General features: G+C 44.5%; 1 protein-coding gene across 2 annotated transcripts in view; it reads right to left on the bottom strand.

The window, feature by feature from the left end:
* Positions 1–14,343, bottom strand: part of whrna (whirlin a) — a 242,549-nt gene that overhangs the window by 133,087 nt on the left and 95,119 nt on the right. For both annotated transcript variants that reach the window (XM_080212128.1, XM_080212129.1), the window contains exon 4: positions 14,142–14,267. In XM_080212128.1, the coding sequence (XP_080068254.1) occupies positions 14,142–14,267 (126 nt within the window). The remainder of the gene's footprint in view (positions 1–14,141; positions 14,268–14,343) is intronic.

Here is a 14,343-nt window from a genome sequence, read left to right as displayed (position 1 = left end):
TAAGTCATCCTCCGAGGAGAATGTCAGTCAGTGTGTGTCCATACGTATATGTGCGCAAGTGGCAGTGTGGGTGTGCCCGCAGGGGTGTGGAAGCGTGTGTGCACACGAGTGTGTGTGTGTGTGTGTGTGTGTGTGGGCATGTGTGGATGCGGGGAGATGTGTGGACACAATGGTATGCGTGCACATGAGAACATGTGAAAACATGGGGGCGTGTGTGGATTTGGGCCATGTGTGGACATTGGGGCATGATGCACACGTGCGTATGTGTGGACACAGGGGCAAGTGCTCACACAAGTGTGTGTGTGTGTGCGCGTGTGGACCCAGGGCTTGTGGACACAGGGGGGCATGTGTGGATGCAGGGGCTTATGTGCAGAGGCCAGTGGATGGTGAGGGGCATTCTTGTAATCTGAAGGTGAATGAAATAAGGCTTTAGAGTCTAAGGTATTCTCCAAAACTTTCTGTCCATTCTATAAGGCAACTCTAAAAGGCAATTTCCAGGCACAGTGATGATCACACACTCCTCACCCATATGTGAGGTGCCTTTGGATCACAAAACATTTCAAGTGTATCATCAAATTTCATGGATTTGGCTAAAGCTCGAAGTACCCGAAAGAATGATAACTACATGGAAACAAATGAATCATGCAGAAATAACAGCATTTCAATTGCTAATTAAAATCAACAGGGCAGGGAGGGATTTTCCGCATGTCCTGTGGTGTGTTCCTTGGTGACGGGAGGCGGACCACCTTTGGCCAGTGGTGAGATCGTCTGGTCCCGCCACGGTCAATGGGGCGTCCCATTGGTTCCATCCCCTGGCAAAGATTCGCTGTCAACAGGACTGGAAGATCCCACTGACGGCAAGAGCCAGAAAATCATTCCCCACACCACACCACCCCCCAAACCTTTCCCCTGAACAAAACAAGGAATTTCTGAAGCTTTCTAGTCAAAGGGATTTTCAGGAAATATTAGCTGAGTCCTCGAAAATTCCCCCCTAGAACCAGAAGCAGCAGAATATCAGAAACAGGCCACTGTTTTACACACCTGTTTGTAGATATCGCTTTAAACGTCAATGTCATCTGATTAAATATTCTCCACATTACAAATGTGTGTGAAGATCGTTGGCTAAAAGCAAAATATGCAGATTTTGGAAATATCAAGTGAAAGCAGAAAACGCTGTAAGCAGTTCTGAAGGTGAATTGCTCTCAACTTGAAATGTTAACTCTGTCAGAGTGTATCGAGCACTTTCAGTTTTAATCGCGGAGGCGCTGCGCACTATTTGTTCTGCTTGAGGGGCCTCAAGTGTCTCTGAAGGAGAGGGTTATGCAATTTTTTTTCATATTAAACTGTCTTTGAAGTTCAATCTGTTATGTCCTTCTCCGAAAGGTACAAATACAACAACAAACGACACAAAAGCCTTTATGCTTGTTGGGCAGGCAATGGGTATTATCAGCGAGTTAGCAAACCAGAGCAAGTTCTGGGGACCTTGGATCAAATCCCACCACAACAGTTAATTGTTTTAAAAATCTGGAATTAAATGTCTAATGCTGACAATTGTCATAAAACCCCATCTGGTTCTCTAATGTCCCTTAGAGAAGGAAATCTGTTGTCCTTAGCTGGTCTGGCCTACATTTGACTCTCAACTGCCCTCTGAAATGGAGGGCAGTTAGGGACGGGCAATAAATGCTGGCCCAGCCAGCGACGCCCACCTCCCGTAAAATGAATGCTTTTAAAAATTCAAAATAAATGCCTCCACATTGGAAAATAAAACATCTTGGGTGCGATCTTACCAGCTGTTCATTCCACACTCTCGCTGCAGCAGGGTTGGAGGCAAATCTCCATTCGCTGCTGCAGGATGGGAAAATCCTGCTGGTGTGAATGGTAAGATTCCAGCATTAATTTTAGTTTCCAGGCACAGATTTGACCATAACTTTCCAGCTTCTGGCATTTGAAAAATGTAGGCTTCTATCAGAAACATCTTTTGAAGGTTTAGGTTTTATAAATAAATCGCTGCAGGCTCCCAGAAGAAAAAAAAAATCTGTCAAAAAGTGAGAGATTAGAACACTGGTCCAAACCGATTTTTCATTCTGGGCATGACTATAACTATTATTGTGAAAAAAAAATTAAAATTCATTTGAGTATTGCTGAACAAAGACATTTTGTCAAAGTGCTTTGTCTTGCGCTCATCGCAAGAATACCAATTTCAGGGGGAAGCAGTAACAATAGTGTGAGAAGAGAGTGCTGAACAGTTGGCAAGTGGACTCTGATTGGTTGAGGCGTTGCTATGGAGAATGCACCAGTCAAAGCTGACTGACAGTTAATTGCCAAGCATTGTTTGAAAATTTAAACCAGGCAGATTGACTCTGATTGGCCAAGGTATTGTACTGAGGAATGAACCAATGAATGGCTATCACTTATCTTGTTCAGCTGAAATAGGCGCAATGCGTGAAAATATTCTTGCTGCAAAGAACAGGGTCCTGTCTATTAATATATTTAACTTCCAGTACATGCAACTGGCATGGGTGGCACAGTGGTTAGCACTGCTGCCTCACAGCGCCAGGGGGTTAACTGGCTGTCTGAAGTTTGCACATTCTCCCTGTGTCTGCGTGGGTTTCCTCCAGGTGCTCTGGTTTTCTCCCGCAGTCCGAAAGATGTGTGGGTTAGGTGCATTGGCCATGCTAAATTGCCCCTTAGTGTCATGGGCTAGCTAGGGTAAATGCATGGGGTTATGGGGATAGGGCCTGGGTGGGATTGTGGTCAGTTCAGACCCGATGGGCCGAACGGCCTCTTTCCGTATTGCAGGGATTCTATGATTCCCTTGTAATTAAACCTTAAATCGGTTATTAGCGTGATCTTTAGCACATTGAGGATTATTTAACAAATGTTGTCCAATTGCAGAATCACATCTAGCGTTGGACATTGTGAAGGGTGATTTTGCACACGAGTTAGGGGTCTGTGGGATTGCTGATACCGGGGGTGGGGTGGGTGGGGGGGGGGGGGGGGTGGTGGGGGGCAGTACCCAGACAGAACCAGTAAACATGATTCTCTCTGGAGAGATCGCATTTCCTGATTTTCCACGCCCTCTCACTGGTAATGTCACAGGTTTCACACAAACCTCATTTTACTGGTTTTGCATGCATTTTAACATAATTGGCCAGTCCCCACCACATGATTCCCCCCTCACTGAGTATTCAATGAGTGTCGAGATGACATCATGTTCGAGTGGTTTACAATAGGTTTTGAAAAATGAGATTTGATCAAGCGGATTTCCCTGGGGGCACAAAGGTAAGTAAAGCTCACCACCCCCCCAAGGGGAGGGGGACATTCCCTGGCTGTGTCCTGTCAGCCCCAGGCTGCTTCCTGACATAGGTTGGCACCACCAGGTTGGCACCAGGGGTGGGCCCTCTGGGAAGTCCCATGGGTGTTGGGGAGAACTGATGCTTGTGAAGGGGGACAGTACCCCTGAAACTGGGGTGTTGGGGGATAAACCCAATGCCTATGAGGGTGGGGAGGGAAAAGAGGGGATCACCAGAAACCCGTGAAGTGGAAGGAGGTGCCCCGATGTTGACATGCGGGTGGGGTGAAGAGCTCTGTTGCGGTTGGGGAGGGGTGGGGGGGGAATAGATCCTGATGCTTGTGAGGGGCATCTAAATGTTTAGTGGGGTGGGGAGGGAAGTCACCCTAATGCCTAAAAGGGGGGGTGGAGTGAGGGTGAGGGGGGTTGCCCGTAGCCTGTGAAGTGGGGGGGATGGGGGTGGGGTGTGCCCAATGTTCACACGTGGGTGGGACAGGAGGGAAAGAGCCTTGTTGTGGTTGGGGTGGGGGGAATAGTTCTTGTGTGGGGGGAGGAGGGGGTCCTAATGTTTAGTGAGGTGTGGGGAGAGGGTGGTGGGCAGGGGGCCACTCGATTTCAGTGCTGGGTTTCTGTGCAGCCGGCCTTGCCGTCTCTCTCAGGCCCCGGCCCAGCAGAGTGAGGATGTAAACCCCACCCACTCATTTAGTTTTTAATATAATCAGACAGACTCAAAATCGGGAGTGAAAACTGGGCTGTGCAGTTGGACAGGAGTGCACTGGTTTACAGTCAGAGCCTGACCTTGTGATAAACTATAGGAAAATTCCACGCTGTTTTGAGTTTTATAAGAATGAGCTGGTTGGATACGGTCTGTACCTTGCCCATTGCCAACAGTGGGAGGCCCGTGCTGTTTGACACGATCCACCCACCAGTCTCTGGGACATACAGCTTACACAGCTAGCATCACACCAGCGCTGAATCTCATACACCACATTGTGCGATAGGCAGAAGGTCTTTTTGGCTTGACAGCAGCATCAATTTATTTTTGGAAGCAGTTTGAGCAAGGACTGCTGATAAGGTATTGGATAAGTACCTGAAGGGGATAAATATGTAGGGCTTTAGATAAAAAGATAGAGGAACTGTGGGACTAATGCTCTCAAACAGCTGGTCGAGAGGCCAGATGAGCTGTCTCAGTGACGTACTGTTCTGTGGGTCGCACGTTGGCACAGCGGTTGGCATTGCTGCCTCACAGCACCCAGGATCAATTCCAGGCTCAGGCAACTGTGTGGAGTTTACAGGCTCTCCCTGCGTCTGCATGGGTATCCTCCCACACTCCAAAGATGTGCGGGTTAGCTGGATTGGCTGTGGTAAATTGGCCCTTAGTGTTAGGGGGACTAGCAGGGTAAATACACGGGGATAGTGCCTGGGTGGGATTGTTGTCAGTGCACACCCAATGGGCTGAATGGCCTTCTTCTGCACTGTAGGATTCTATGATTTAGTGCTATGCATAGGTGTATAATTTTAAGAATGATACAAACATAGGCTGGTAATGTCACCTGCCCACTGATTGTCAAATGTTCTGTGATGGAATTTACTGCTGCGATTTTAGTCTTGACCAGCTGGCTGAGGGAGGTATTTGGGCACTGTGCCAACGGGAGGGGAGGTATGTGGCTGATCTTGGCAGCTGCTGAAGGAGGGGCACCGGCGTAGCTCCGGGCATGGTTTGTTTCTCGGGAGATGAGATCTGGTGCAGGGGAGGGGTGGAAGGCACGGAAAGAAAATACAAAATGAAACAGGGACAGGAGACAACACAACAAAAAGAAAATCAAAGCTTGCTTTCCAGCTTTATCAATTCACCAGCTTCTTACTCAGAACTCCAGCTGATGGGAGATTGATTTTTCAATGCTGGCATTTAGTACATCCACATTTTATTGCACAGTATCGACAAGCAAATAAATGCAGACGTGCTAAAGGCGGTTGGCACCGTAAAATCCAGGTCAGCTGTGCTCAACGTTTCCAGACACGGCTGGTCAGTGGCTTCACCATAAAGGTACACCACTTTCACATCAAACCATGAGAAATACGACAACATTAACTGAGCTATGGTGCAACCTTGTGAACAATATTGGTTGATGTTTGAGATAATTTTGCAGCGCTCCCATCTGGATTGTGGAATGATACATTGTTAGCTCAGTACACAGGCTGCAGAGCAGCATGAGTGATGTGGCATCCAGGAAACACGTGTATTCTACATCCACACGACAGAATTCCTAACTCATCTTAAATAATAACAACAACGGCCCGAACTCTTCAATCTTGGACTCCCGCTGCCATTGCCGGCACGAATGGAGAATTTGGTGCTCAGCCAAAACTCCGTTCACTGCAGCGGGACTGGAGAATCTCAGCCGTGGGCGAGATAGGAGAATTACAGAACTCCATCCACTGCAGCAGGACTGGAGAATCTCAGCCACATGTGAGGTAGGAGAATTACAGAACTCCATTCATTGCAGGAGGACTGGAGAATCTAAGGTACATGCAAGGTCAGAGAATTACAGAACTCCATTCATTGCAGTGGGACCGGAAAATCTCAGCCATGGGCGAGGTCAGAGAATTGGAGCCAATATAACATGTTCCGAGCAGCTGAAATCATCCAAAAGCTTTATTTACAGTCAAACTGGGTACAAACCTTGAATCTCTGCAGTTGGTTTGGACAGTGGGAGTAGGGGTGCAGAGAATCGGGAAGATGGGGGTGCAACTATGTGGTTAAAATTCAATCATTTCCGCTTTTTTCTCCATAAAAGGGCTTTCATGAAAATATGTCGAGCAAATTTGTGTTCTTGTCTTGTGAGAGAAAAGTGAAGCATTAGTTCTGTCGCAGTACTAATTGTGCCAAGTGCTCTGGTACAAGCTTTGCACAAATGAGCTAAATAATCTGGCCGGTCTGTTCTTTATAGGTCTGTAGCACTGCTGCAAGCGCAGTAACCGTGGTAACTACTAGAACACTTCTACACGTGCAGAGGGTTGTGCGCTCACAACTGCGGCAAGCAGCAGTATCTTTGTAAACAGTTAAGATGGTCTGATGCACATTTAATCTCTCATTTTGCTGATGAAAGATGGCAATTTGAACAGAAAACAATCCCAAAGAAAGGCAGAGAGAGCATTAAAAAAGACAACCAGCTCTTTGCATGAGCCCTGGCAGATTGGTATAGCTCAGTTGGCTGGACGACTGGTTTGTGATATAGATGGAAGAAAACAGCGCAGATTCACTTCCTCAGCTGGCTGAGGTTATCCACGAAGGCCCTGCCTTCTCAACTTTGTCCCTTGCCTGAGGCGTGCTGACCCTCAGGTCAGCTTTCTCTCTGAGGGGGAAGCCATGATGTGGAGATGCTGGCGTTGGACTGGGGTGGGCACAGTAAGAAGCCTCACAACACCAGGTTAAAGTCCAAATAAATCTGCTGGACTTTAACCTGGTGTTGCAAGACTTCTCAAAGAGAAAAGAGCAACCTTTGGTCATCTGAGACTACGATGACTTCACTATAGTGACTTAAATTTGGATCTATGATGCTAAATGTAGTAATGAAACACACTTTGCAACATACTTCAATACAAGCCCACTGGTATAACTTAGAGACAGTCTAATTCTTGAACACGCTCTTTGGGAGGTGACCTTGCCTTGTTTTTCACACTGGGCAATGGAATTGAAAACAATATCGACAAAAAGTCCAGGCAACCCATTGTGTAAACTTAGTATTGAATCATTTATAACATTGGGAACGAGTCGAAATCCTACCAGCTCTCTCTAATCATAAAAATTAACCTGCAGAGAACAAAGTGTGATCACACGTTTAAGCACAGATTTGTTGCTTTGTCATTGAACTCCGTGTGAAGTGTACCTCAGTTCCCCTTTGTAGACCATGCTGCGTAATATCTTTCCCCTTGCAACAGGGATCTAGAGTATTATGGAGGTATTATAGACAGAAGAGTATCAATTCCACATCAACCACGCAGTTAAATTTGTCCTTCAGGAAAGCAGAGGCGCATTATCCAGATAAGCATCTTCCTCCAGCATCAATGTAACTTAGCAACAACCAAATGATTCCCCCCTCAGGCAAGTTCCCAGTGTGCTCTCGAGATCATTACGATTTCTTTGCCACAGTTTGATCCATCCCTCACTGGGCAGCAGGCAGCTGAAGCCTGCTTGTTCGAATAGGTTTGGTAAACCGCCTCGAGCGTGGCTTGGTTTGCCCTTGCTTTGGGCGTGTTGCAGTTTGAACACTCTCTGCAGACACCATCAGCAAATCACCAATACTGCGTTATAAATAATATAGAGGAGTAGTCGCTCAGTCCCAGACGGTGGGTAGTGCTAAGACAATATAAAATGTCTGCTCAACCTGATACTGGCTTCACTGTCATTTTAATTAAGTCTAAAATGGAGATAATTGCAAGCTGTTAATCAAACCGTGAATCAAATGGTTAATAGCAGTGCGATTTTATTTTGTGTTGTGGCAGACACAAAGTGATGAAAAAAAAAACACACACCATTTCACTTGTTTTTTACAATGCCAATAAATAGCCTAAATGGACTCTTCCAAGAGAACAAATCCCAAAAGTGCGACAAGAGCGGGGCTGTAAATTAAACAGTGACGAGCGTGTGTTTTATTGGGAGCTTTCGTTCATAGGAAAATTCAAATAAGGTAGGCTGGGTTCATTAATCTTTTTAAAGCGGGATTGTCTTCATCAAAAGCCTTTGGAAAACCTTGTTTTTTTTGCTTGAGAGAGAAAATTCAAAGGAAGCTTGTGGATTAAATCGATACTGGAAATGCTCAGCAGGTGCGGCAGCATCTGTTGGGCAACTCTAGTTCTCCCTCCACAGATGCTGGCAGGCCTGCCGAGTGCTTCCAACATTTTCTGTTTCTATTTCAGATGTTGATTTTGGATTATCCATGTTCATGCTGCCAGTCGGAAAGCTTCACTGGAGGTAACACACACTGGACAGTTGTGCACGATCTCCATCAATTCCTTGATATTCACTATCGATGGTAAGAAGTCTCACAACACCAGGTTAGATTAACCCGTTTAACCATCGATGGACCAGTCTCCCCACTGGTGAACAAATTTGAATAACTATCATATGTCACTGGGACTGGTTAATAGGGTGATGCACTATGATGCAACTGACTCAAATTCCTCATGCTAATTGTCAGGGCCCTGGAAGACAACCCCCAATTTATATTAAGAAGAGAGACTCGACCTCAAACATTTTCCTATGTTGGCATAGAAGTGAGGATAGGATGCTTCACTCCAGGATTAATTCCACAGACAAAGTGTGGATCTTTCATAGTAAACATTGGACCTGATACAGGTCTACAAAACTATGAGGGGTATAGACAGGATATGGATAGTCAGAGACTTTTTCCCAGGTGGAGATGTCAATTACAAGGGGGCACAGGTTCAAAGTGCGAGGGAGAAAGTTTAAGGGAGGTGTATGGGGGGAATTTTTCCTTGTGCCTGGAAGGTGCTGCCAGGGGAAGTGGTGGAAGCAGATATATTAGCAACATTTAAGAGGTACCTGGGTGGCTACGTGAATAGGGAGGGAATAAAGATATACGGACCAATTAAGGATAGAATATTTTTTAGTTCACGTAGGCATTATGATCACATGGGTTTGGCGAGCCAAAAATCCTATTCCTGCGTTGTACTTTTTTTTGTTGTTTGTAAAACAAATTTTATTTAATAACACAGTTTAACTATAACACTAACAAATGAAACAGCTTAACTATTACTCATTGAATAATATTTAACATGAAAAGAAACAATTCTAAATTTCTCACCGATCACTGTTTCAGTTCCAAATAAGTAACATTCTTCTTACAGCCTCAAAAACCACTTTGAGCATCCATAGATATATTTGATATAAGGATTGTACACAGTTTCAAGGCATTCAGAGAGACTTGGTGAAAAGAACAGCTTGCAGACCTCTGTCTTCAAAGAAGCCTCAGACAGAGCTCAAAATCTCTTTTCCCTCTGCTATATACCTAGCTCCTTCTATTAACCATATTATCACAATACTCTGCGTACCCAAACCCACCTTTGATTCATTTAATTAAAAACTCCAGAGGACCTTTACTTCTTGTAAACTAAAGTCTATTAGCTCTCTCCTAAGTAAACAATACATGGGTAAAATGAATAATTATCCTGCTTTCCCAGCATCTGAGCTGCATTCCATCCAGACATACTGATAGCTATAGAAACAAAACTGAACTTTAATACAGTTCCCTTTGTTAGGATATGGGTCAGAAACCCCAAGGTATATTGTGCGGTTGGACTATTTTGCTACTTTCGCATTAATGTGAAGATATGATGTTTCATTCCAGGCAAGATTCTACTTCAAACTGGGAAGCTTTTGTCAAAACAAACTTGATCTAACAACATAGTTTAACTATAACAACTGAATTAGCTTAACATTTGAACAATGATTAAACACGATGAGATACAATTCTTAACTGCAATTTAGGGGCAATTTAGCATGACCAATCCGCCTAACCTGCACATCTTTGGACTGTGAGGAGGAAACTGGGGCACCCGGAGGAAACCCATGCACACACTGGGAGAACATGCAAACTTAATGCAGACAGTCAACCAAGGTCGGAATTGAATCCAGGTCCCTGGCGCTATGAGGCAGTTAGGCTAACCACTGTGTCATCATGCTGCCCTAAAGACACAGAGAGCAGGAGGATAGCACCGGGCTAAAAGATGTGAGCGTGGTTTTTAATGAATGATTTGCCTTCATGGATGCAGGGCACAATGCATTCATTGTAGTCAGAGAGAAGTGTGAAATAACAGATTGAGCAAGCATTATAAGACAAGAGATATTAAGGGGTTAAACAGCTTTGGAATGGATAAAGCACCAGACCTGTAGAAAATATATCCCAGGCTGTTAAATAGGTGGCACACTGGCACAGTGGTTAGCACTGCTGCTTCACAGCGCCAGGAACCTGGGTTCAATTCCCGGCTTAGGGAAACCCTGCATGGGTTTCCTCTGGGTGCTCCGGTTTCCTCCCACAGTCTGAAAGGCATGCCGGTTAGGTGCATTGGCCATGCTAATTTCTCCCTCAGTGTACTCGAACAGGCGCCGAAGAGTGGATATTAGGCAATTCTCACAGCAACTTCATTGCAATGTTAATGTAAGCCTAACTGTGACACAAATAAACTGTTAAACCTTGAACTAAAAAAATCAAGGGGATGTGGGAGAAGATCATTTTCCAATCCTCTCCAGCTACAGGAATGGGTGGACTGGAGAACTGCTAACATTGTATCATTTGTTTAAAAAGAAAGAGGGAGATAGAATAATTACAGGCTAGTTAGCCTACTCTGTTGGGTGAATTATAGGAAAATAATTCTGAGGAACAGTATTCCTTTAGAAACTCAGATTAATCAAGGCCAGTTGGCATGGATTTTTTTGAAAGGAAGATCTACATGATTAAATGCTTTGAGGGGGTGGATAGAACTTTTGATGTAGTCTGCATGCATTTTAGCAAGGCTTTTGTCAAGGTCCCACACGGCAGACTGGTCAGAAAAGCAAAGAATCCAAGGGAGAGTGGCGAATTGGATCCAGTGGCAGGAAGCTAAGGGTAATAGTCAATGTTACAAGTATAACTGCTTCAGTATGTTTCTGTGAGAGGCTTTTATTGAACCAATCTAATGATGTCTATCTCCAGAGGCAGATTCAAGGCATAGTCTCGGGACTATAGAAAGCTCGCTGCATCAAACAGACTACTTATATTTCAAAACCAAACATCCCTTTCTTCATATTGAACTAAAGATATAAACATTCCCTTTCCCGAGCGAACAGGTCCTGTGCGACAGAGTTACCACAGTCCACTCTTCTCATGCATTAACAGCGTTTGTTCTACTAACCAGTTATTGCACATGTAAGGGGGAATTTTCCTGTCCCACTTATCAAGGGAATCGTAGTGGGCAGGGGTACGGACCATGTAAAGGTCCATTAACCTCGGGCAGGATTTTCCAGTTTGGGGCGAGGGTGGCCAAACAATCCCAGCTATAGTCTTTACATTGTGCACATCTCTTAATCGTCCATGCGCATGCTGAAATTGGCTGTCCATCTGAGTTATAATTCCAGTCCAGAGAGTGTTGTTCCCTTGGGCTTGTTGCCTTGGGGACTGTTGTTGTGGCCTCATGGATCTGGGTTTCCGTACTCAGTATAGTTGGTGAGATCCTTCTCCAAGACCACCTGATTGCTATGAAGGAGCAGCTTCGCTATTTAGGCACATCTGCCTATGGTTGCACCTATATATCTGGTTGAGATTTTTCAACTCCCGTTTTGAGTTGCCAGCTGTGGAATTATGGATTGTTCTTCCTGCTTCGTATCTTTGTGCTGTTCCTGAAATTTGTTTGGTTAGATCTCAAAGAGCTTGGTTCATTGAAAACTTTAGTTTATCATGCGTTTTCGAAGGTATAGACTCAGCTGGAATCTTGCCCTTCAATTCCTCCAACTCCTGTTGAACATTTACTATTGGTTTGTGCACTGGCATGGGTGACAACCTGGCAGTTTGTCTGAACATTGTCTCCCTCTCTCTGAGGTCTTCTGTCTCTCTCTCTGGAGTCTTTTGATTCCTTCTCTCTGGGGCCTTTCTCTGCCCCTCCTCTGTTGACATATTGAGGGCTACCAACCAAGCTTTAGGCTTGCCTCTGCTGAAATGAGTTGCTGTTGTGTCCTATCTATGACTTTCAATTCTAAATTTTTCTTCTTGCCACTGCATTGAGCTGTCAGACTAATATGTCCTCTCAGTATGAATATTGCGTCATGAAAGCGCCAATCTTGTTTGTGAAAGATTCATTGTCAGATTGCAATATGAAGCTACTTCACACATATCTGCAAAGATCATTATGTTGCATAACTCACCAGTGTCTTTCTAACACCACTTGTTCACATGATGCTTTCCCTCTGTGGTCATCATACTAACAGTCACATTACGACATTAGTGTCCCTTAAAGAAAGGTTTATTTAAAGCATACTTTCTGCAGTTCACAGCTTCAGTGATGTCATTGTTGCCAGGCTGACTACAATGAGTCCTTTTATTGCTACTTGAGTAGTTTAAATGGGGTTGTTTGCGTTTACTCTGGGATTAGTTTTACGATCCTGCATTGCTAGGAGGATGTATTTTTGGACAGGTCTTTTTCTTTCCAGTGAGTTTAAGGTTTCAGTTTTGAGAGTTCTGAAGCAGCAGTTTAGTTTTTAGTTATAGCAGGGGCATCAAGCAAGAAAGAAGCTGAACTCTCTCTCTCCCCCTACTCTATTTGGAAAGTCTGCTGGTTATCTCAAGGCAGCATTTTGCCTTCCAAAAGGAAAATATAGGCTTCAAAAAGACTCAATTCCAGTCAAGTGAGCTTTTAACCTGTGCTGTGTTAAGCCTGGAAAAAGATTTTGTCTATGAAAGGTTTTGATTTGTTGGAACAGCTTTAATATTTAATTAAGAGTTAATACATTATTGTGTTTTTTTTCTGTTTTCTTGTTTGTAATTGATAAAAGATATTGCTTTTTTTCCCTATACATGTTAACTATATTCTGAAATAAACTTTATTTGATAAAAGCTTCTGAGTGGGTTGTTGAATCACACCTGAAGTGAAACATAGCATGCCTATCCTAACCAAATTCAAGATGCGAAACATGGTTCAGGCACTCTCCATAAAGTACTTTGGAATTTCTAACCTGCCCCATAACAACATACAACCACAAACATTTCAGCATGGTCAAACCACCTAATCTGTATATCTTTGGACTGGGGAAGGAAACCCGAGCACCCGGAAGAAGCCCCATACAGACAGGTGGAGAATATGCAAATTCCACACAGTCACCCAAGGCTGGAATCAAACCTGGGTCCCCAGCACTGTGAGGCAGCAGTGCTAACCACTGTGCCACCATGCCACTCTGTGAATGTGACAGTTACAATAGTGCAGTGTTCGTGATACTAGACTAGTAACCTAGAGACCGGGAGCATACATCCCACAGCATTGAGCTGCAAAATTATAATAAATCTGGCAGTCTGACACCAGGGAAAAATATGTTCTTTTGGTTTCTGTATTGTAGTGAGACGCAGCCAACTCGTTAATGTCCCTTTGGAGAGGAAGTCAACAGCCCTACAGTGTGGCTCACAGGAGCATCCACACGATATGGCTGACCTATAATAATGGTGGCACAGTGGTTAGCACTGCTGCCTCACAGCGCCTAGGACCTGGGTTTGGTTTCTGGCTTGGGTCACTGACTATGTGGGGTTTGCGTATCCTCCCCGTGTCTGTAGAGGTTTCCTCCGGATACTCCGGTTTCCTCCTACAGTCCAAAAACGTGCTGGTGGTGCATTGGCCATGCTAAATTCTCCCACAGTGTACCCAAACAGGCGCTGGAATGTGGCAACTAGGGGATTTTCACAGTAACTTCATTATAGTGTTAATGTAAAACTAGTTGTGACACTAATAAATAAACTTAAACGTAACTTAAAAAATGAAGTAGCCTAACCTGAGACATTGCTAAAGGAGGAGGTCTAAAAACTCCTCATGGAACTAGGAATGGACAATAAACACAGCAAGCCCTGTCTTGCACAATTCCCAGCAATCGTTTGTTTTTCAAAGGGAACTCATTGGACTGGGCCCATGTCCCTGCATCCGTTGTGACACCGTTCAGCACACTGTGCTCGTAAAAATTGCAAAGTTAATATTGTTTGGGGACAAAAGGTTACTGGTGTTTAACCTGAAACATCCAACAGGAGTCTGTGCAAGCTGACACGCAACAACAGCATTCTCTCTTTGAACAAATGGGCACGTAAAATAATGATACCTTCAGGCCTGTGATTTCTGCTGCAGATCCCTGATCCACTCCTGTGATGTAAATTCCTAATGCGTACTCCGCACCGCCTCTGATCATCAGGCCCAGTGATTTCCCATCATCCAGGACAAGATTTACCTGCACAATCGCCAAACAGAAACAATAATAAACAGGACGGACAGGGAACACAAAGCATTTCAGATATCATTCGTAG

Source organism: Carcharhinus amblyrhynchos, chromosome 25 (assembly GCF_965287045.1).
Source record: "Carcharhinus amblyrhynchos chromosome 25, sCarAmb.v2.hapA, whole genome shotgun sequence".
In the NCBI taxonomy this organism is placed as follows: domain Eukaryota; kingdom Metazoa; phylum Chordata; class Chondrichthyes; order Carcharhiniformes; family Carcharhinidae; genus Carcharhinus; species Carcharhinus amblyrhynchos.
The sequence above is the reverse complement of the archived record's forward strand: the minus strand, read 5'-3'. Positions and strand labels throughout refer to the sequence as shown.